This window comes from Vitis vinifera, chromosome 10 (assembly GCF_030704535.1).
Source record: "Vitis vinifera cultivar Pinot Noir 40024 chromosome 10, ASM3070453v1".
Lineage (NCBI taxonomy): Eukaryota > Viridiplantae > Streptophyta > Magnoliopsida > Vitales > Vitaceae > Vitis > Vitis vinifera.
Window position 1 is genome coordinate 8,551,303 of NC_081814.1, and position 24,117 is coordinate 8,575,419.

The window sequence follows — 24,117 nt, forward strand, 5'->3', positions numbered from 1 at the left end:
TGAGTTGGTGTTTTCATATGAAGGATCTAGGAAAACTAAAATATTTTTTGGGAATTGAAGTTGCGAGGAACTCAGATGGTATCTTCTTATGTCAACGCAAGTATACACTGGACATCATCTTTGAGGCTGGGTTGTTGGGAGCCAAGTCGGTTGGGACTCCTCTTGAACAAAACCATAAATTAGCACTTGCTGCGAATTTTGATTTACGTGATCCTGGACAATACAAACGCCTGGTGGGTCGGCTCATCTACCTGACGATTACTCGACCAGAACTGTCTTATTATGTACATATGCTTGCTCAGTTCATGCAACAACCGAAGGATGAACATTGGGAAGTAGCTTTGAGAGTTGTTCAATATTTGAAAGGCAATCTAGGACAAGGTATCCTTTTGCATTCTGATTGCGACCTGAAACTGTATGCTTATTGTGACTCAGATTGGGCCAGTTGTCCTTTAACACGACAATCTTTGACTGGTTATTTTATTCTTTTGGGTAATTCGCCAATCTCTTGAAAGACCAAGAAGCAGCATACGGTGTCTCGCTCTTCGGCTGAAGCAGAATATAGGTCCATGACAACCACAACTTGTGAATTGAAATGGTTGAAAGAATTGTCGTCTACCCTTGGTGTGATGCATTTTGACCCTATGCATTTGTACTGTGATAGTCAAGCGGCTTTACACATAGCAGCTAATCCATTTTTTCATGAACGAACAAAGCATATTGAAGTTGATTGCCACTTTGTACATGATGAGATACAAAATGGTGCTATTCACACTAAGTATGTTCATACTTCCATGCAGCTCGCAGACATTTTTACGAAAGCTTTGGGAAAACGACAATTTGACTTTCTTCTTATCAAGTTGGGTGTTCGGAATCCTTATGCACCAACTTGAGGGTGGGTATTAGCAATTATGGTAAGCCTTGATTGGAAAGTTTTTGGTAAGCCTTGATTGGCATGGTAGGCAAATATTGTGTTTGTAATTTGTACATATTCTCTTCCTTGTTTAGTTTTACCTTGTTTAGGAGTTTTCCTTGTTTAGGAGTCTTGATGTATCTCTTCTCTGTGTATATATATTGGCAACCGATGAGAATAAAAGCACAGAAGAAAATCGATCCAAAATCACCTAGAGTTTTTTCAAAATGCATCTATAATGTACATGTATAGTACTTTCATAGTGCCATGGACCATAAAGTATATTGAAGTTATCAATCTAGCTTTGGACTACATTCTTGTGGTTTACGTACTTCTAGGGCTTGTGATTTTGATGTTCCTCTGTTTTATGAGCTACTAAATTATGAATTTCTCACTATTTCTTAATTTCTATTTGCACTTACATGACCCTATTACACATTTTTATATAAAGTAGTTCATACGTAAATAGTTGCTTATTAAGAGTTTTTCTTCACTATACTCATGCCTACTAATAGAATATTACGTTTGGGAATTTCCCAAACCAAAACTTGAATCCTATGGACCTATATTACCTTGTTTATTTATCAAACAGATCTCTCAAAGGGCAAGATCTTGCCAGTGTGCTTCCAACCTCTTTAGCGAAATTACCTTACCTTAAGACGATGTACGAAGTATTTATGTAAATATGCATGTTTCTCAAAACTTAAATTCAGATTTCAAACTTTCATTGTTGTAACATTTTTTTTTCCTTGTCTACAATGATTTCAGTAGGAACTATCTTAGTGGTAACATACCACATGAATGGGCTTCTATGCAGTTAGAATTTTTGTGAGATACTTCTGCACTTCATCCTTAAGGTTAGTCTATAGATGATCTTTATAGGATTGACAGAGTGAACTATTCCTTGCAGGGCACTTACTGTGAACAGGTTATCAAGATCAATACCAAGCTTCTTAGGAAACATTACCACTCTGAGATATATGTATATAGCGACATTCACTCTACCTCACCAATCCCATTTTCTTTTTTGGGAAGTGCTTCTTAATTTGTTTAAGTTTGCTCTTGCTCTTATCTTGAAGAAACTGAATTGAATTTTCAGGCGGATGGAAAGCAACCTGTTCTCTAAAACTGTTCCTCCCCAACTTGGTCAACTCGTTAACTTGGAGCTTTTGTTGGTCCTTTTCCTTTTATCACTATTCATATTTGGCTATTCATATTTTGATTATATGTAATCCTTCAAAATTATAGCAATTTACATTGGTTTGATCTTTCCTTTGGTGACTAGCATTTTTAGTGCTAACAATCTCATTGGGGAGTTGCCTCCATCACTTGCTAATCTAACCAAATTAATAGAATTGTAAGATTTCAAAGCCCTTTAGAATATTGTAATTGTAAATATTTCAGATATGTGATAAAAAAAATTAGCTTTTATACGGTTAAATTTTTGTCTTTGTGTTGGATTAAATGCAATCGGATTAGTGGCAGCAATTTCACTGGAAAAATACCAAATTTTATTCATAATTGGAAACAACTGCAGAAATTGTAAGTTCCTTCTCTTGTTATGAAATTCCTTGATATTAAAAGTTTCCAGGTGCAATCTTAGTGAATTAGGATTGTGTGGTTAACAGAGAGATTCAAACAAGTGGTCTTCAAGGGCCCATACCTTCTAGCATATCTGTCTTGAAGGATTTAACTGAATTGTGAGTTAAACCTTTTTAGTCAATATTTTGTTGAGTAGCTTAATTTTTGTAGCAACTGGCCTTTCACATCATATTACCGAAAAAGACTAGGATTTTAATTTTTCCTAATGGGATTCCATGCAAAAGGATTAGTGATTTACTTGGGAAGGGCTCAAATTTTCCGCCTCTAAGAAACATGAAAGGCCTGAAAAAATTGTAAGTAGTAGTTATGGTTTAAAAATTCTTTGGGAGCATAATAATTCTCATACTCCTGTAATGGTGCTTATATAGATCAGTTTTACCTTGTAAAATGTTGAGGGGCTGTAATATCTCTGGATCAATCCCCAAATATTTAGCAGAGATGACAACACTGCAAAATTTGTAACTCTACAACTAACTCTCTTTTTCCCCCATTTCCTTTCATTTTTGACAATGCTAGTGAGCGTTGGCCCTAACTAGTTGGAGTAATGCATTGCTAATATTACAAACTTAGTATTACTAGGAACTTTTGTGTGTGTATGCATGGGAGCAAGATGTCAAAAGCTATATTTATTTGATTTTTAAAAGAATATTAATATACGTGGACATGTTTAAGGTAGTTTGAGCTAACAACTGTGTAAGAGTTTTTCTTCTTTCATATTTTCTATCATGGTAACAGAAATTAGACTGAGAAATTATATGTTTATCATATCCAGACCTAACTTTTAGACTTGACCTTTTACTATTTGTGAGTCTTGGAAATTTTTTCTTGCACATGGAGAGAAGGTAATTATTTTCCTGCTCAACTTAGTAGGAAAACAATTGGAAAAGTAAACCACTTTTTTTTTTTTTTTTTGGCTATACTAGGAAGGATTCATGGGCCAGAACTTGCTATGTGGAGATGTTGACCAAAACTATGTGTTTTGCTTTCTAATTTTTAGTTGACAACATTGTTTGTTATCCTTTTTCGCTCTGAAAAATAAATCCTTCCCTCTTGTGCATTTTTCCCCTAAATAAACTTTGTTCTCTGTGATGAAAAGAAAAAGAGGGGAGGGGGAAGGAAGAAAAGAAGGCTTTTGATTGTGTAGAAACCTTTTTATTATATTAAAATTACTATTTGGGTCAGTATGATCAGATGCAACTTGAGAGGTATAGTACCAGTGAGCCACTCAACAGGTCATTGGATTCAACAATGAATGAATCTTCCTTCACATCTTCTCAGGGTCTATATCAAATCAATCTCCACTAGTATTAATTTCTTCATGGTGTGAAAGCTTTCTTGGTAATTACCATTCATAAGAGCTTTTATATCTCTTGGAAACTTTAGCTTCATTCTGGAAGTAAAAGTAATCAAGCTGTTGCTTTCAATTCCAAGTGCTTTGAACTTGTTGCTGACAGAGCAGTGCATTAGTTATGCAGCATTCGATTTCACTACTTGCATATTTCCAACAGTACTTATCGGATTTTCAAACTCCATTCTGATGAACATCTGCTTTGGTGGTTGTTCTTTCAATGTAGTGATTTTCCAACAGTACAGAAAATATGAAGCTGAAGATATGACATGGAAATGTAGTGATTTTCTTTCAATGATTGGAATTTTGGCATTGAGTTTATGTTGGAGCTCAATGTTAATAGCCTAGGCCGTGTGTTGCAGATGCGTTTGTCTCTGCATCTATTACTAAAAAGTAGATGAACACTCTTGGAATGGATGAATTCAGACTATTTTGAAATGTAGTCGTTGTTCAGACTATTTTTAAATCATAGATCTTAATTTTAAAATTAAAACATATAAAAATTTTGCAATAATTTAAAAGATAATTTTTTTTCCTTGATTTTTTCTTAATAAAAAAAGATGAAACATTATTAATTTTAAGAAATTGTGTTAGAGTGAAATCAACATATTAGGAAAGATATGTTTGTTTCTTAGAAAGGAAAAAAAAATATTAAGACCTTGAAAAAATGTGAAGAAAAAAAATTCAAAGGAATATAAGAGGAAAAAAAAATTCTTATCCTTTTCTTTTCTTATATTTTTTCTTTCTATTTACTTTACTTCAAATTTTCAGAACCAAACATTCTTAAATTACCTTCACAAATTTTACAATTTTTTTTTTAAAAAAAATAAGAATTTCTATTTTAAAAATAAAAAATAAAAAGTGTATTCCTCCTATCTATGAACCTTAAACAAATGAATCATAGGAAAGATACTACTTCTGAGTTGTGAGATTTTTGCGAAATGGAACATGCAGTACTAGAAATGGACACCTGAAGAGTTAAGGCCCAAGCCCCCCACCCCCATGGTTCCTCAGAGGCTTTGGATCACAACCCCATATCCACTGGGCCCAAGCCCCATTACATATTCTGACTAGGCATGGTTCAAGGGTCAACCACAACCTGTATATTTATAATATCACTATCATTTAGACTAGAATACATACAAGGGAAAGATAGAAAATGATCGAGATTGAGATTGGAGAGATTTCTTAAGATTATTAAGAATTTCATATGGTAGAATTTCAACCATGCCCCTAACAAAAAATGAAAATATATTTTGCATGTCAAACTTATCCAAAAATTGATGGAATACTAAGGGCTTGTTTGGTTCATGTTTTCAAAAACTGTTTTTTGTTCTTGAAAACAAAAAACACAAAAAACTTGTTTGGGGAAGGGGGTGTGTTTTTGTTTGTTTGTTTTTTTTTTTTTTTTATGTTTTTTGTATTATCAAAAATCATTTTTTTGAGAACAATAAAAAGATGTTTTCATTATTTTTCATTGTTCAAATAATATATTGTTTTTCGTGTTTTCTCTTCTTTTTGCAATTTCTTAACTATTTTTTGTGTTTCCATAAAGGTGAACTTCACCCAACCACCACATCCTCACCTACAAACCTTTTTTTCTTCTTTAAATTATTGAAATTAATATACTTATATATGGTAACAAAGTCACCATTTGTTTAAAACAATTATAACTAGTATAAAAATTTCAAAATAAAATAATTTTTTTTAATTTAAATGAATTGTGCATATGAAAATTATTTATATATTTATAATATCAAGTTAATAGAATAAAACATTTTATTAATTAAAAAAAAATAACTTTCAAACATATTTTTTGTTTTACTCATTCTAAAAAACATTTTTATTAATTCAACCAAATTTTTTTTTTTTTAGAACAAAAACTATTTTCCTGAATTCAGTTTCCAAACATAATTTTTTTTTTTTTTTTCTGAAAACACAAAAAACATTTCTTAAAAATTGTTCTTAAAAACTATTTTCCAGAACAATTTTTAAAAATAACAACCAAACAGACTCTAAGCTTGTCCAAAAAATGCAAATATACTTTTTTAGATAAAATGAATATTAAAAATCTTCTTAATCATGTGTATTGTGGGTAGAATTTGGTGTCAGCAACGGATTTGGTTTTGAAAACAATTAAGGGAACATGAGGAAAAGAAAATAGAAAAAAAATGTAAAAGAGAAAAAAATAAAAATAAAAAAAATAAAAAAATAAATTCAATATTTTTTTTATATAATATTTTAAATTTATTAAAGTTATTTTAAATTTTTATATAAAAATTGAATAATTTTTATTGATTTTTATTTAACTTATTTAACATAGGTTTTTTAGTGATTTTAATAATATTTGATTTTTTTATATTTTTCATTAAATAAAAAAATCATTTTATTTATTTCCTTTCCTTCAAATTTGATAAGAAACAAGTTTATGTATATTATTATTTATAGAAAGACAAAAAATTAGAAAATACATCATCATGATGTTCTCATTCTAGATCTTTCTAGATCCAAACAAACAGAAAAGTTATCCTGAAGGAAAAAATCAAATAATGTCGGTCCCACAGAACAGGAAATATCAGTGGTTTGTGAGGACCATTCACATTTCACCCCGACCACCCACTTGCACAGCCACCTTTGCAAACCATTCTTAATGGTTGATCCATGCACCTCATGACTTGTCTACCTCCTGCAAGTCAGATATGGAAACCTGGTGGGCCTCGCCCACTCCCTTTCATACCAAAAAACCATTATTTTATTTTCAAAAACCTGTTCAGACAACCAAACATGCTTTCATATCTATTTTTTTGTTCTCGAAATATATATATATATATCGCTAGCTGTCTTGAGAATTGTCTTCCAATATAACTTATTAATTTCAAGAACAATTTTCAACCACAACTTTGAAATTTTTTCTGATTGGTGATCTCATGAAGTCTAATTTTCAACCAAAATGGGTCTCAATTTAATTATCAATTATAGAAGAAACAGTTAGCTCTACTCCTCCATTCAGCTTTCTCCAGTATGCCATTCTTTTTTCCATCCGTCAACTACTGGACAAATTAGTGTACCCAAATTACAAGTAAAAGTTCAAAAATAATAGGAAGAGAAAGTCGTAGTCAAGGTTGGCTACACCGGAAAATTTCCCCACCAAAAATAAAACGGGGTCTTACACACCTCTACAAATGAACTGATCAGCTCAAGGACTTTGAGGAGAAGAAGATATATCATATATGGCTACTTTTCCAGATATTCATGGGAAGACTCTCTTCTTTGCTTTTATTCTCACGCTGCTCATACTGATGTGCTTCGGTTCCAGCAGCGTTGAAGCCCAAGGTGGTCAGCTTCCTCGTGATGAAGGTAAGAGATCAAACTTGATCCTTTTTTTTTCTCTTTTTAAATAAAAATTGAGTCAGAAGGGATAAAATCATAAAATAGAATGTATATATAGGGTGTAGGGCGTCTCACCAAACAAATTTGAAGTATGGTGACTGGAGGCTAACTGAGCGGCCATGCAGGCATGGACTGCCTTCTGTTGTCACCTCGCGTATTAGGTGGGCCACGTTGCTGCTAGATGGATGGACACGCGATTCTCAACACACAAGGGGTTCTTGATTCAGTGGTTGTACCTGCAAAAAGGCATCCGGACAGGGTGTCCGGATGCACCCTCCGATGATGTTGTTAGCCATGGTAAGAGAATAAGATATATGAGGCAGTTGACCTTTTACTAGGTGTCAAGAGGTTACCAGGAGATCCTCCTTTCTTCTTCGTGTGAAGTCATATATATACAGCTTCAGGGGTACTGTTCCTCTCATTAATGGTGGGGAGATATTTTCTGTTGTGATGATGACAATAGGTGTTAGTAGGAGCACTATCATCCTACGAATGGCTGTCAGAGACCATGGTAGGTGATGCGGCTGTCAGAGATCGTGGGAAGCGATTATGCAGAATGATCGTGGGAAGTGACTTGCTGTCACTTCCTCTTGTCTTCTCATTCTGCAGGTGATGGGATGTGGGCCATGGCTGCTTGTTGTGATTGCGTGTAAGACTCGCTTTACTTTAATTGACCATCTAGACGATTTATATCCGGATGGATCATGCTGAATATCCGGATGTGTTTGTGGAGACTACCCGGATGTCTACGTTCTGCCAGCGTCGTTTGCTCTTCCTTGGATAGGAGAAGCTGAAACGTTGTTTGTCTTTCCTTGGGGGGTTCCGGATAGGATAGTCGCACCATACGTATCTGTAGGGGAATCCGGATGATGATGGTCCGGCTGACAGTACGTGCCACGCGTCACCATGAGCCGCGTGCCACGTGTTTCCCAAGGGGAGGGGTCCCTACATTACCCCCCTTTTTAACTTGCCTATTTTGCCAAAAAATGGGCGGGTTAAAAATAACTGGGTTTTTGAAATTTGAAAAAGTCCACTCGTCTAACTTGGCCACGTGGCGAGTGGGGGTGCGGAAGCCAAAAAAGGCATTTATGGCGAGCCGCCGACCCTGTGTATCCCCAGGCAATATGTCGTTTCAATGATAACACGGCTGTTGGTTTGGCTTTCCGAGGGGTTGTCCTGCTATAAATAGGGCACTGTACCTCTTTTTGTATTTTTTCTACTGCATTCTCTTGAGAGCCTTCCTTCTTCTTATTTTTTCTGCGTCCTTTGCTTTTCTGAGAAAAACTTCGAACGACCTCGTTTGTTTGTTGCCGGTGATTTTATACCGAGAGAGTAACCGTTCTTCTTCTCCAGAGCTCTATTTGGTACGTACCTCTTTTGCTATTGTCATTCCTTTGGTTGCGTTTGCCGGTTTTTCAAACTTGGTTCCTGGCTTTGTTTTGAACAAGCCGCTTGCAATTGTTTGTTTAATGTTGGTACTTTGTTGTTTGTTTGGAGGGGTTTTTGAGGGGTTTTTCTGACTGCTTTGAGTTTCTTCTTGTGTCATGAGGGAACTGATGTTTGTGAGGTGATCACTTTCCTCCGAAATTTGGATTGTCTGTAAGGGATCTGCTACCGGGGGATCTTTGTCCGCCGGACCCAATAATTGCTATTGGTCGTGCGCAACGCTAGGTTCAGGGGGAGATGCATCCTCCTGGTTAGCGACTGCTTCACGTGCTATTTGATAGCACTGGCGAGCGGCTAACTGGCTGCCATACAAGTCAGTTTGTCCTTCGTTGGTGAGGAAACTCACCATTTGATGATATGTGGAAGGGATGGCTTTCATGTAGTGAAGCCATGTGCGTCCCAAGATGACATTGAAGGGTGATAACTCTTGTACCACTGAGAATTGCACGTTGAGAGTGACTGGGCCAGCTTGGACCGGTAGTATAATGTCTCCTAAGGATGTGGTTGAAGATCCGTTGAATCCGGATAAAATTCGTCCGGGGTTTTCGAGACCCGTGAGACTATGTCCCATATGGCCAATGACTGATGCTTGCACCAGATCGGCTGAACTGCCTGGGTCAACCAAGACGCGTCTTACATCGAAATCTCCTATTCCTAGGGAGAGGATGAGGGCGTCGCGATGTGGCTGTAGCGTCCGGATGGGATCTACTGGTGGGAAAATGATTGTCCCATCTATGGAGCGAGGGCCCTCTCCGGTAAGACCCGGCCGGATGGAATTAATGCGCTCGCGTATTGACGCGGCTCGCAGCAATTTCTGCCTTTTCCGCCTGGAATCGTATTCTTCGTCGGACGGGCCCCCATTGATATAGTTTATGACAGCCTTGGGGGCGACTGGGGCCCTCGGGGCCCCAGAGTTATGATGTTGAGACGCGTCCCTTCCTCCAGCATCTGAGCGGAGGTACTGTTTTAAATGTCCTGCTCTGATGAGCCTTTCAACTAGATACTGGAGGGACCGACATGTCTCTGTTGTATGACCATGGTCACTGTGGAAGGCGCATTTCTTGCTGCGGTCTCTCATGGATGGGTCCGTTCCAATGGGTCTAGGCCATTTGAAGTCGGACAATCCCTGGATCATTGGGAGAAGTTTCTCATACGATATGGATAGAGGTGTGAGAGGCGGCATTTCCGGGCGACTTGGCCCTTCCTGCTTTCGGTCAGACGGCTTTGGTCGATCCGGAGGTTTATTACTTCCCTCCGTAATATTTCTAGCTGGCCGTCCGGCAACCAAAACTTGCTGAGTGGCCGCACGCACATCATCTTCGAGCATTGAATATTTGTTAGCTCGTCTGAATAAATCGTCCATCGTTGTAGGAGGCTTTTTGGCCAGCGATTCGAAGAATGGAGTGCCTGGACAGATGCTTCTCTTGAAGATCTGTAGGACAGCATCCATGCTGCAAGCCTCTATTTGGAGTACGGCTTGGCCAAATCGTTTCACAAATTCCCTCAAGGATTCGTTGTCTCTCATTTTTATGTTCTGGAGGGTGCTGATATTCTGCCTGTGTCGGGCAGAGCATAAGTACTGTCCTACGAAAGCTTCAGAGAGGTCCCTGAAATTGTCAATAGAGTTAGGAGGTAGGCGATGAAACCATGAGAGGGCCTGCCCTTGAAGGCTGGCGGGGAATACTTTGCATAGTAATGCATCGTTGCCAATATCGAGCGTCATAAGCTGTCGATAGTGCATGATGTGATCGAAGGGATCGTTGGTCCCATCGTATGTGGAAAACTTTGGTACGAGGAATCCCCTTGGGGGCTCGTAATGGGTGATATGAGAGCAGAAAGGCGTGGAGAGCATGTCATCCAGCCTCTTGCTGATGGAGCCAATGGGTGGCCTGTTTGGGATGTTTCTCCCAGCTGGTCGTTCCGCTAGGTGTGAGTGAACGTTCCGCATCGCTGGGGTGACCATGGGGTCACGATGCGGAGGTACGTTCTGCACCATGGGAGCAATCATAGGATCGGGGCGTGGCGCCCGAGTTGTGGCTACTGGTGGCCTTAATCTCCCAGGCTCCTGTGGGCCCAGTCTTGCGCGCATAGAACTTGACAACTGTGATTTTCTATCACGTTGTCTTTTTGCTGAGAAATGAGTGGAATCTGAGCTTTCCTCACGGGGAGCTCGAGGCATGGGTGTGCGTGGCTCATGGGGCCTTGCGTTGTATGTTCCTGGGACAGCTCCTGTTAACCCAGGATATATTGATTCTGGCTCTGGCCTTGAGTTTGCCACTTGACCTTTTGAGCGCTGACGACGAGGAGGTCCTGATGTTGAGGCTTGAATGCGTAACACAGCGTTTTCTTCCCTTAACCTCTCCGTCTCCTGGAGGAGAGCTCTTAGCTGTTTTTCGCTCGCCAACTGTCTTTTTTCGATGGCTTGACGCCATTCGTGATTATCTTCTTCCTCTCTACCAGATGATCGACTTTGGGAAGGTGTGGCCATCTTTGCTAGTGACTGAATCAAAATAAAAAGTAAAAGCTTCCCACAGACGGCGCCAATGTTGGCGCCTCGCGTATTAGGTGGGCCACGTTGCTGCTAGATGGATGGACACGCGATTCTCAACACACAAGGGGTTCTTGATTCAGTGGTTGTACCTGCAAAAAGGCATCCGGACAGGGTGTCCGGATGCACCCTCCGATGATGTTGTTAGCCATGGTAAGAGAATAAGATATATGAGGCAGTTGGCCTTTTACTAGGTGTCAAGAGGTTACCAGGAGATCCTCCTTTCTTCTTCGTGTGAAGTCATATATATACAGCTTCAGGGGTACTGTTCCTCTCATTAATGGTGGGGAGATATTTTCTGTTGTGATGATGACAATAGGTGTTAGTAGGAGCACTATCATCCTACGAATGGCTGTCAGAGACCATGGTAGGTGATGCGGCTGTCAGAGATCATGGGAAGCGATTATGCAGAATGATCGTGGGAAGTGACTTGCTGTCACTTCCTCTTGTCTTCTCATTCTGCAGGTGATGGGATGTGGGCCATGGCTGCTTGTTGTGATTGCGTGTAAGACTCGCTTTACTTTAATTGACCATCCAGACGATTTATATCCGGATGGATCATGCTGAATATCCGGATGTGTTTGTGGAGACTACCCGGATGTCTACGTTCTGCCAGCGTCGTTTGCTCTTCCTTGGATAGGAGAAGCTGAAACGTTGTTTGTCTTTCCTTGGGGGGTTCCGGATAGGATAGTCGCACCATACGTATCTGTAGGGGAATCCGGATGATGATGGTCCGGCTGACAGTACGTGCCACGCGTCACCATGAGCCGCGTGCCACGTGTTTCCCAAGGGGAGGGGTCCCTACACCTTCCACCTCACATTAATTTCCTTTCCCACAATAGCCTAACTATGAACCTTACTCAAATGAATTATATGCAACATATTAAATCTGAGTTGTGCGATTTTTGTGCACTGGAAGCTACGTGTAATACAAGAACGAATACTTGAGGTTGAGGTTGAGGTTGAGGTTGAGGGTGCTCTTCTTGAATAGTTCAGGCCTAAGCCCAACCTAATAGTTGCTCGGAGGGTTTAGATCACAGCCCCATATCCACTGGCCCCAAGGCCCCAAGACATCAAGACCAAGCCCATGCTCCTTAGGATTGGCCCAAATTAGATCCTTATCCTAGGGGCTTCAAAATACCAACAATCACCGATGATAACAAGGCTAAGTGCCCACTAGGCCCAAAGACCTAGAGGAAGCCAGTGTTCGGAAAGGTTTTCACATTTGGTACCTGTATACGAGGGATGTAAAGAGCTATGAAGTTGAATTGATATAGTTGATAGATGCTTGAATCAAAATTGAATTGATCCTTTTAGTGATTGAAATTCAAATTTCTTTCAGCCTGATTTGATTTGATTTAGATGATTGGCTAGAGACAAGTAAACTTAGACATTACACAAATCTAAGTTTGAAGTTGTATCCAAGAAGTAATTTGGTTATAGTCTAATAATAATAAATTATTCTAATAGTGTGGATAAAATAAATATAATAATAAATATAGAAAAACTAATAAAATATTGAATAATTACAAATCATAATAGGTTAAAATCTTAAAATATTGATTTGGTTTGTGTTTTTTTTTATCACTTATGAGACAAAAAAATTTGAAAATAGAATTGATAAAATTTCTCGGTCTTTATACAAGCATATATGCATATGGGCAAAATATATATAAATATTTGACTAAAAGAGATGAAATAATCATCAAATCTAAAATCTAACTATTTTCATTTTTTTTTTTTAAAAAAGTAATCAATTTTTTACATAAATGTCATTTTCTATTTTAAGTATTTACATGTAGGTTTTAAAAGAAATTATTATTTTTACAATAAAATAATTGAAGATATTTTTATCCAAATGATGTTTGGGTTTTAAGAGGTGCTTTTATATATATATATATATATATATATATATATATATATATATATATATATATATATATATATATATATATATATATATATATATATATGTATATGTATGTATGTATGTATGTAAGTATGTATTTGGATTAACGACACCAACTCCTGTATACTGATGTGTGCAGAGGAGGCTCTAGAAGAAATAGCAGAACAAGTGGGGAAAAAGGATTGGAACTTCAGCCTAAACCCTTGTGATGGCAACTCCAACTGGTCCACACCTAACAGGAAGGAAATGCCATTGTATAACAATACTCTCACCTGCAATTGCTCCTATCCCAACGGTCAATGCCACGTCGTTCAGATGTATGCTTCCTTCCCTAATTTTATACATATATCCATCCACATGTTGAAGTTTTAACAGTTACCATTCTGATTTCTTGCAACTATATTCAATGGTGCTATGTTTCGAACTGTGTGTATGTCATTTTATTTTTGTGGGGTAGGGGTGGGGATGGGGATGGGGATGGGGATGGTTGGTTATGAGAACATACCAAAAACACAGTATTAAATCAATCATGATTAAACCCCATTTTGCCTCGGTGTGTTGTTTGAACTCCCAACTCTTTTAACTGAGATATTGACAAGCCCTTTTGTAGCCAGTCATTTGCTTATACAAAATATACAGTTATTTTTGTGACTTTTGTCTATGTAGTCAGTTTGGTCCTGCCACTTGAAAGAGGAGAAGCAGATCATTTTCCATTCATAAAAAAATCCAAGTACTAGATTTTTCCCCCCAATGCTGGTATCTTTTCAGTTGGTCATTGCTTACATATGGGAGTTTGGTCTCACCCACTACCTATTTGAGAGCTTTGTCATTGGAATGCCTCTGAGGATATATATTCTCCTCTCCTTACTTTAAACTCGATCAATCTACAAAATCTATCATAGTCATTGCACCTCAATTAACAAGGAGTTTGACAATCTTTCTTAGTCATTACTGTGCCATTTAGAATTTTGGGGGTGCTTCAATGGTTTACAAGGTCTATGGAGATATGTTCACTTCCTAAGCAACATCCATGATCTTCTATTAGTTGATCCGAGACGATTAGAAAATTCTCTTGAAGAAAAACAGGGTCATTATGTTTTTCTTTTAATGCAAATTAAAATGACTTTTGGAGTTAGATGTGGGGTTCTTGCATGCATATACATATACATATTGCTTAGATATACATGTATATAAGCATGTATTCAGTGGGAGACAAATAAAGAATCTTAGGCCATCAACTACTAAAATACAATCCTCCTCATTACATAAGCACTTGTGATATGGTATACATATATACTTAATCTATAATGTACATATATAGCGCTTTCATAGTGCCATGGACCACAAAGTATACTGAAGTTCTCAATCTAACTTTGGACTACATTCTCATGGTTTAAGTGCTTCTAAGGCTTGTGATTTTGATGTTCCTCTATTTTATGAGCTACTAAATTATGGATTTCTCATTATTTCTTAATTTGTATTCACACTCGCATAACTCTATTACATGTTTTTATATAAAGCAATTCACACATGAATAGTTGTTTACCAAGTGTTTTTCTTCACTTTACTCGCATCTACTAGCAGAACATTACATTTGAGAATTTACCAAACCAAAACTCGAATCTTGTGGACCTGTATTACCTTGTTTCTTTGTCAAATAGATTTCTCAAAGGGCAAGATCTTGCTGGTGTGCTTCCGTCCTCTCTGGAAAAACTACCTTACCTTAAGATAATGTAAGAAGTGCTTCTATAAATATGTATGTTTCTCAAAACATAAATTCCGATTTCAGAGTTTCATTGTTTTGACAATTTTTTTTTTCTCTTGTCTATAGTGATTTCACTAGGAACTATCTTAGTGGTAACATACCGCGTGAATGGGCTTCTTTGCAATTAGAATATATGTGAGATATTTCTGCACTTCATCTTTAAGGTTGGTCTATAGATGATCTTTATAGGATTGACAGAGTGAACTATTCCCTACAGGTCACTCACTGTGAACAAGTTATCAGGACCAATACCAAGCTTCTTGGGAAACATTTCTACTCTGAGATATATGTATGTAGTGACATTCACTCTATCTTACCGACCCCATTTTCTTTTCTGGGAAGTGCTTCTTAGTTTGTTTAGGTTTGCTCTCACTATCATCTTAAAGAAACTGAATTGAATTTTCAGGAGTATGGAGAGCAACATGTTCTCTGGAACTGTTCCTCCTCAGCTTGGGCAACTGGTCAACTTGGAAAATCTGTTGGTCCTTCTTCTCTTATCACTATTCTTGGCTATTAATTTCTTAATTATCTGTAATCCTTCAAAAGTATAGCAATTTATTTTGGTTTGATCTTCTCTTTGATGACTAGCATTCTTAACACTAACAATCTCACTGGGGAGTTGCCTCCAGCACTTGCTAATCTAACCAAATTAACAGAATTGTAAGATTTCAATGCCCTTTAGAATATTGTAAATCTAAATATCTCATATATGTGATGGATAAAAGGATTAGCTTTTATACGGTTACATTTTTGTCTTTGTGTTGGATCCAATGCAGTCGGATTAGTAGCAACAATTTCAGTGGAAAAATTCCCAATTTTATTCATAGTTGGAAACAACTTCAGAAATTGTAAGTTCCTTCTCATGTTCTGAAATTTTTTTATATTAGAAGTTTTCAAGTGCAATCTTAGTGAATTGGAAATGTGTGGTTAACAGAGAGATCCAAGCAAGTGGTCTTGAAGGGCCCATACCTTCTAGCATTTCTGTCTTGACGAATTTAACTGAATTGTGAGTTAAACCTTCTTAGTCAATATTTTGTTGAGTTGCTTAATTTTTGCAGCAATTTGCCTTTCACATCATATTATCAAAATAGACTAGGATTTTAATTTTTCTTGATGGGATTCCATGCAGAAGGATTAGTGATTTACTTGGGGAAGGCTCAAATTTTCCGCCTCTAGGAAACATGAAAGGCCTGAAAAAGCTGTAAGTTGTAGTTATGGTTTAAAATTCTTTAGGTGCATAATCATTCTCATACTCCTATAATAGTGCTTATATGGATTGGGTTTACCTTGTAGGATGTTGAGAGGTTGTAATATCTCCGGATCAATCCCCAAATATTTAGCAGAGATGACAGAACTGCAAATTTTGTAATTCTCCAACTAACTCTTTTTTTTTTTTCCCCATTGCCTTTCATTTTTGGCAATGCTAGTGAGTGCGCTGGAGTAATGCACTGCTAATATTACAAACCTAATATTACTATGAACTTGTGTGTATATGCATGGAAGCAAGATGTCAAATACTGTATTTATTTGATTTTCAAAAGAATATAAATATGAGTGGACATGTCTAAAGTAGTTTCAGCAAACAACTATGTAAGGGTTTTTTCTTCTTTCATCTTTTGTATCATGGTAACTCAAATTAGACTGAGAAATTATAAGTTTATCCAGACCTAACTTTTAGCCTTGACCTTTTACTATTTATGAGTCTTCTTTCACATGGAGAGAAGGTAATTATTTTCTTGCCCAACTAAGGAGGAAAAAAATTGGAAAAGTAAACCATTTTTTTTTTTTTGCTATACTAGGAAGGATTCATGGGCCAGAACTTGCCATGTGGAGATGCTGACTAAGGGTGTTGGGAAATTTGGATCAAAACTGTGTTTTGTTTTCCACTTTTTAGTTGGGAACATTGTTTGTTGTCCTTTTTTGCTTTGAAAAACACATCCTTCCCTCTTGTGCATTTTTTCCCTAAATAAAATTTTTCTCTATGATGAAAAGAACAAGAGGGGAAAAAAATAGAAAAAGAGAGCTTTTGATTGTATTGAAACCTTTTTATTAGATTAAAATGGCTATTTAAGTAAGATACTAGCAATAGGGACCCTCAATTCCCCCTTTTTTTTTTCTTTTGACAAAAAAGAGGCAAGGTTGATCAGTGATATGAACATATGGTTGACCTGTTTGTAAGTAATTCCATCATTGAATTATGTCTCTCCTTTTTCTACTTAGTTTTTATATTGGTGGCATTTTTTGTTTTCAAATTTGTATTGCACTAAATTCAGTAGAAGGATCATTTGACTAAACCTTTATTTTGTTTGCTTAATTATGACATCTATATTGTTATTTTCTCACAGAGACCTTAGCTTCAACAAGCTGGAAGGAATTGTTCCAAACCTGGAAGGTTTAACACAAATAGAATTCATGTAAGCAATTAAAATCAAGAAAGCATGCCCATTTTTGTTGCATAGGAAGCCTTCCTATAGATTGATACACTAAAATATATGTATGATCGGTCCATTCTTGGTAGTTTACCTAGATCATAGAGTTGCTAAACTATGACTAAACTCACACTCGAAGGATGTAGGTTTACCAAGAAGGTTATAGTATAGAATGATATAAGAAACCAAGTTGAATGTAGAGAAGGTTTCCTATATATTTCACCTATGGTTTATGCTTTACCCTCACCAAAATTCAAACTACAATTTTCTTCAATATGACTCTGCATAAAATTTTGAGACATAGTAACTACTTACATCTCTTAACAATTATGAAACTTTGTTATTTTCTGTTTAGGTATTTGACAAGCAACATGCTAACTGGGTCTATTCCGGACTGGATCGAGAGCAGAAATAATCGCTAGTATGCTTTTAAGCCTACATTTTCAATTAATTAATACATGAAATTACTTATTTTGTGCCTCAATCTCCTATTTTTATATGCCTAAGCTATACATGGATATATATATATATATATATATGAATTCGTCCTCTAGAAAGTGATTCTTCTCTAACCCTTTTGGAGATTTGTATGTAGCAGACTTGTCTTAGTCATTTTCATCTCACCATGTGCAACATCTGAAATCATCCCTGCGTATTCATAGGTGTAGCAAGGCATTGCAAAAATTGAAAAAGAAAAAATGTGCATTTTTTTATTCTCTCCATTGTCTACGCTTTTTTATTATTTTCACAACAATCTGATTTTGGCTGGGCCAGCCCCTGAACAGTCATTAGTTGAGTGTACAACATCTAAAAAGTGGAACAGGGACATGGTAGATATATTGTAATGCTGATTTAGATGGTGAGGTGGAAGTTCTCAATTCATAAACTTTTTGTCATTATTTTCTCAATTCGTAAAATTTTTGTCATTATTGCTGCATATTAGCCAAATCAGTTCATACTGTAGCTACTGAAGGGAAAAAATCATAGAGAAGTTACTCGTATGTGTGCTCCAAAAGCTTCTCATTCTAAAAGAATCTAACTCCTTAGCTGTTAATTTCAAAATTAGGTCAAATTCCCTCCATGGTTTCTTCTGCAAAATTCTAGTTAATATAGCACTGATAATTCTTGTAAGAGTTCTTAAATGTTTGTGTGCAGCCAAACAGATATTTCTTATAATTACTTTTCCAAGCGCTCTATGCCATCTTCTTGTCGAGAAACCCTGTAAGAACTCTTTTTTTTTCCTGATTTAAACCTCGCTTATTGAGCTTTACACAAATATTTTTCTTCATTCACTATCTATTTGGTTGAAAATAACTTTCTGTTGTTTCATCAGGAACTTGTTCCGAAGCTTTTCTGAAAGGGGAAAATTGTAAGCTTGTAATTTTTTTTCTAACTAAACTTTGAAGAGTAGTGATATGTAGGTTTGTTAGTTTCCCTGTACAATACTGATGCTTATTAAATCTATGCTTTAATATAGAGAATTTGATGAGTGCCTGGACAGTTTTCCATGTCTCAAAGGTAAATGCCTCAATTATGTTTTATGGACTTATTTCCATGCATGAATTTTAGTTATGTTACTTCTTCTATGTTTTAAACTTATTTGATCATCACTTATATTGTTGTTGTTTTCTGAAGATCAGTATTCACTGCATATAAATTGTGGTGGAGGAAGAACCATCATTGGAGACATAGTCTATGAAGCGGATGAAGACTTAGCAGGTCCATCCAAGTTTGTCCCCACTAGAGATAATTGGGGTTTTAGTAGCACAGGAGACTTTTGGGATCGTGACAGAACCACAAAAAATTATATAGCACATAATGTATCCATGCTCGGGATGAATGACTCTGAATTGTACACAAGAGCACGACTTTCTCCTCTATCTTACACTTACTATGGACGCTGCTTAGCAGATGGGAACTATACTGTGAAACTTCATTTTGCAGAGATAGTGATCAGAGGCAATAAATCCTTTCATAGTCTTGGAAGACGTATTTTTGATGTTTACATCCAGGTTGTCAATCTTATTATTCTGCAACTGAATTGTCAAAGACAATAATTTAATTCAATTAGTTTATTGCAGGAAAAGCTGGAGTTGCAAGATTTTAATATTGTACAAGCAGCACAAGGGGTTGATAAGGTAGTTGTAAGAGAATTTAAAGCAGTCGTAAGGAATAAGACTTTGGACATCCGATTTCATTGGGCTGGGAAAGGTACAACAGCTGCCCCAGAGGGAGGAACTTATGGTCCTCTCATATCAGCCATTTCTGTAAAAGCTGGTGAGTTGTGTGCTCTGTATATATATGGTGATGTATTTGTATTCTTCTTGTCACTCTTATCATATTTGAGTTTGAGATTCTTAGTTTGTTTAGCTTGTTCTGCACTTCATGTGAATAAATAAATATATATGCATAGTGATACATTTAGAAAACACTCCCTTAAATTATGTGAAGCAAAAATCAATACCTAAGGCAAGATTACATTGGTATTTGACAAGAGACCGAATCAATTTGCTGTCTTATTTTCTTGCCAGCTCATTTGCTTGTCTGGGAAGTGTATTATCCAATTGATGTTTTTATATCCATATTAATGTTTGGATTGGATGAAACATTCATAATTCATCATATGCACTATGCAATCTGACATGTTCTTTTATATTTTTTGTTCTTCTTTGTGTAGATTTTGAGCCACCTTCTGATGGAAAAAAGAAGATATTCATTGCAGTTGGGGCTGTGGCTGTGGCTTTGGTGTTATTCCTTATTTTAGGTATTCTTTGGTGGAAAGTTTGTTTTGGTGGCAGAATCTCCCGGGAACAAGGTGGTGTTAAACTACTGCACAATCTAAAACTTAAGTATATTTCTTACAGGCATGCTAGCAATCATATAGAATTTTCAATAGTTTTATTTCAATTATGGTAATAGATGAATCACCTTTGTTATCGTGTTCTAACATATATCTTAGAAAGATGTGGAAATAGACAAAAGAGGATGAATGGACAATTGATTTCAAAACAATTCCTTGTTCTAGAGTTCTATACTTCCCCGCCTTTTAAGTACAATTCTATGGTTCTTTAGAATGTCCCCTGTATATGAATTTCCAAGAGTCTCACCGTTCCACATATACCAGATGTTTGATAATATTTGGTCCATCTATATATACAGCTCTCAGGGGAATCAAGATGGGCATGATGTTATGCTCGGTTAGATTCCAAGGGAACCATATAAGCGGCTTAGGTTGGAGTGGGCCTTGAGAAGTTCCATGGGTTCTCTATTTTATTACATATAACTTCTTGGCAATAAAATGGAGCACTACTGTTTTCCAGTTGCATTTACTTTCATCTTATTATTTTGAATGTATTCTAACTAATTAAGTAGCACTAAGATATAATTCAACAATCTAACCTTTTTCCTTGGACAGAGTTGAGAGGATTAGATCTGCAAACTGGTTTATTTACCTTGAGACAAATTAAAGCTGCTACAAACAGCTTTGATGCTGCAAACAAGATTGGGGAAGGAGGTTTTGGTTCTGTCTACAAGGTACTCCACATAATCAGTTCTTTTATTAAATATTAATTTTTAATTCTTAAATTGTTTATCCATGAGATTTGGAGCTAGACCAATACTTTAAGGTATACTCACCACATTTCCATACAGGGTACATTATTAGATGGTACCATAATTGCAGTGAAGCAACTTTCCACCAAGTCAAAGCAAGGAAATCGTGAATTTGTGAATGAAATTGGAATGATTTCTGCTTTACAACACCCAAATCTTGTAAGATTATATGGATGTTGTGTTGAAGGAAATCAACTGATATTGGTATATGAATACATGGAGAACAATAGTCTCGCTCGGGCTTTATTTGGTAAGGTTAATACCTTTATATTTCATTGTGTTTGTTATGCCATTTAAAAAGATTGGTCATCAAATATTGACATTCAGTCCTTAACGTTTGATGAACTCTATTGTTTGGGCAAATTCTGTTAATTATAGGTCAAGTGGAATACCAATTAAATTTGGACTGGTCCACGAGGCAGAGGATTTGTGTTGGCATAGCAAGAGGTTTGGCTTTCCTGCATGAAGGATCAACACTGAAAATTGTTCATAGAGACATAAAAGCAAATAACATACTACTTGATACGAATCTTAACCCTAAGATCTCTGATTTTGGTCTGGCAAAACTTGATGAAGAAGACAACACCCATATTAGCACCAGAGTTGCTGGAACCATGTAAATTTCTCCTCCCCTCCTTTTCAATTCATGACAATTTTAACAAAGTTGCAATCTTTCAATAATATTCCTATTAAACTAAAGTAGAAAGAAGGGGTTACACATTTCTCTTATCAATTTTCATTTCTTTAAATCACTGTCATGGGATATAGAAAATAGTTTATCAAAATTTCTCCATTTCTGCCCTGATTTATACTTGAACAGTCAGTGGTTAACATCTCAGCACATAATCTATGTATTTCAGAAACTACATCAGCATTGAATCCCTACTTGCATAGAGGTTGTTGTTTGATGATAAATCAATATTCAGGCTCATTTGAGAACTAGTTAAAAGGAATACTGCCATCAGTTATCATCTGTGGTAGTTATTTATACTCAGATAGTCAAATTCAAGAAGTTGCTACAAGTGATGGTACATTTTGGTAGAGAGTTTACTTAACAAATAGGTCAATCTGGACACTGCATGTGCTCTTGAAGTTCAGATGTTGTTAGCTAGTTTGCATCAGTAAGATTGCTTACATTTTAACAATCATTTTTGGCAAATGGAGTTATTGCCTGATTCTGGCACTCTTTTTAATTGCATTGATGTGTACAAATTACCAATGCCAGAAATATAATTTGCAATTTTGTTCCTAAAATACAAGTGATGTTTTGGGGTTACTGTGCAGAGGATACATGGCACCAGAGTATGCATTATGGGGTTATTTAACCTATAAAGCCGATGTATACAGTTTTGGGGTTGTTGCTTTGGAACTTGTTGCAGGGAAGAACAACATGAAATATAGACCAAATGAGGATTGCTTTTGTCTTCTAGATTGGGTAAGTCAGTTTTTTTTTTCTTGTTCTTTGCATGTGTTAAATCAAGATAATGGTTTGAAACCAGATCACTTTTTCTGAAATTTGTCTGTTTAACTTGGTCAAGCTGCTTTCATTGTGGAGAGGGAGGGAGAGAAGGAGAGAGAGAGAGAGAGAGAGAGAGAGATGGAGAGAAAGAGAGAGTAGAAGTAATCAACTTAGTAGTAGTGTAACAAATGTTAGGTGGATAGACATAACATAATGACAGCATCAAGACCACTTCCATTTTCCATTTTGCTTCATTTTCTCCCCTTTTGCATTGGTCATTTCCTAGATTGTGAACTATTATTTAATCTCATTGTCTGAATTGTGGTTGATATGATTTTATTTGTTTTTCTAAACATTTCCGACCTTCTCTTTTGCTTCCTTCAGGCCTTTGTTTTACAACAAAAAGGAAATTTAATGGAGCTAGTGGATCCAAAGTTGGGGACTGAGTTCAAAAAGGACGAAGCCATAAGGATGATCAAAGTTGCCCTATTATGCACCAATCCATCTCCAGCACTTAGACCTACCATGTCTGCAGTGGTGAGCATGCTCAAAGGTCAAACTGTCATTCAGGAATACCCCCTGAATCCTAGTATTTATGGTGATGAATTTGGGTTTGAAGCCCTCAGAGGCCAGTATGACCAGATGCAATTACAGAGCTCAAGCGACATTGAGCCCCTCAATCATTCATCACATACAGCACAGAGTGGATCTTCCTTAACATCTTCCCAAGATCCATAAAATGTCTCTACCTTGCCTCGTATTAATTCAGTCATGGTGAGAATTTTTATTTTGTCAGTGCTCTACTTATTGTTGGAAGTTGTTACTTCATTTTGATGATCCATTTTAATTCGAAATACAAAGAAAAGTACTTCCAAATTGCTTATCAAACATTATATTATTCAGCCTTCTTGTTATGCATTCCAAGTTTTTACTTCATTTTGTCATCAAGTGACATTTTGTATTGAATTTAACAAATTTTAAAAATAATTTAGAACTAAAAAAAATCTAATCATTAAAAAAATAATATATCAAAATTAATATATTATGAGTTATGATTTTACTATTTTTTTTATATACATAAATATATTTTTTGAATTTAAGTCAATAAATTATAAATTAGATAAGATATAATTAATAATTTAAATTATTTAATGATTTTTTAATTTTAAAGGATAATTTTGAATTAAAAAAACTTATCTAATTAATTATTTTAAAATATTATGTTTGTAATTCGCTAAATGCGTGCATGCATTTACATATTACAAAAGTGAAACTTTATTTATTATTCATTATAAATAAAATATTGTTAAAAATTATTATTTTAAATTATTATTATTCGTTTTTAACAAGAAAAAAAATGCTAATAACTTTATGTTTATGATATATACTAGAACAATATTTTTGTATAAAAAAATATAATTTATGATTTTAATAATATTATTATTCATATTTTATTAAAAATTATTTATTTTTTAATTTATTTGTAATTACAAAACTATCTTCATTTTTTTTAATAATATTTGAATTAAATTAAAATTATATTATATAAATTGAATTTATAATGATTTTATAAAATCAAAATAATAAAAAATATTTTTAAAAACAATTTATTCAATCAAGTTTCTTTGTTATTTATTTAAAAAAATAATTTGTCAAACACTCTTGTTTTTTATAGAATACTATCAAATTATTTTTT

At 35.8% G+C, this 24,117-nt stretch overlaps 1 protein-coding gene across 3 annotated transcripts; it reads left to right on the forward strand.

The window, feature by feature from the left end:
* The first annotated feature begins 6,758 nt into the window (after nt 1-6,758).
* Nucleotides 6,759-23,355, forward strand: LOC104880494 (probable LRR receptor-like serine/threonine-protein kinase At1g07650). Of its 3 annotated transcripts, none has more exons than XM_010657256.3 (24): nt 6,759-7,220; nt 13,296-13,473; nt 14,818-14,889; nt 14,988-15,056; nt 15,139-15,210; nt 15,328-15,399; nt 15,510-15,581; nt 15,698-15,769; nt 15,856-15,927; nt 16,051-16,122; nt 16,215-16,286; nt 17,267-17,335; nt 17,706-17,771; nt 18,506-18,571; nt 18,684-18,719; nt 18,828-18,868; nt 18,986-19,362; nt 19,432-19,627; nt 20,028-20,165; nt 20,766-20,884; nt 21,002-21,212; nt 21,341-21,578; nt 22,247-22,397; nt 22,806-23,355. In XM_010657256.3, exons 1-24 carry the CDS (start codon nt 7,094-7,096, stop codon nt 23,157-23,159), a joined length of 3,012 nt encoding a protein of 1,003 aa, XP_010655558.1. In that variant the 5' UTR covers nt 6,759-7,093; the 3' UTR covers nt 23,160-23,355. The 3 variants fall into 3 exon arrangements, with proteins under 3 accessions (XP_010655558.1, XP_019078076.1, XP_059596040.1); XM_059740057.1 differs by lacking the exon at nt 6,759-7,220 and adding an exon at nt 11,249-11,400; XM_019222531.2 differs by lacking the exons at nt 14,818-14,889; nt 14,988-15,056.
* Nucleotides 23,356-24,117: the final 762 nt, after the last annotated feature.

Coding starts and splice junctions, on each gene's coding strand:
- LOC104880494 (XM_010657256.3), top strand. CDS start 7,094: ATGGCTACTTTTCCAGATATTCATGGGAAGACTCTCTTCTTTGCTTTT. Junction 14,890..14,987: donor CTACCTTACCTTAAGATAAT/GTAAGAAGTGCT, acceptor TCTTGTCTATAG/TGATTTCACTAGGAACTATC. Junction 17,336..17,705: donor TTAACACAAATAGAATTCAT/GTAAGCAATTAA, acceptor TTTTCTGTTTAG/GTATTTGACAAGCAACATGC.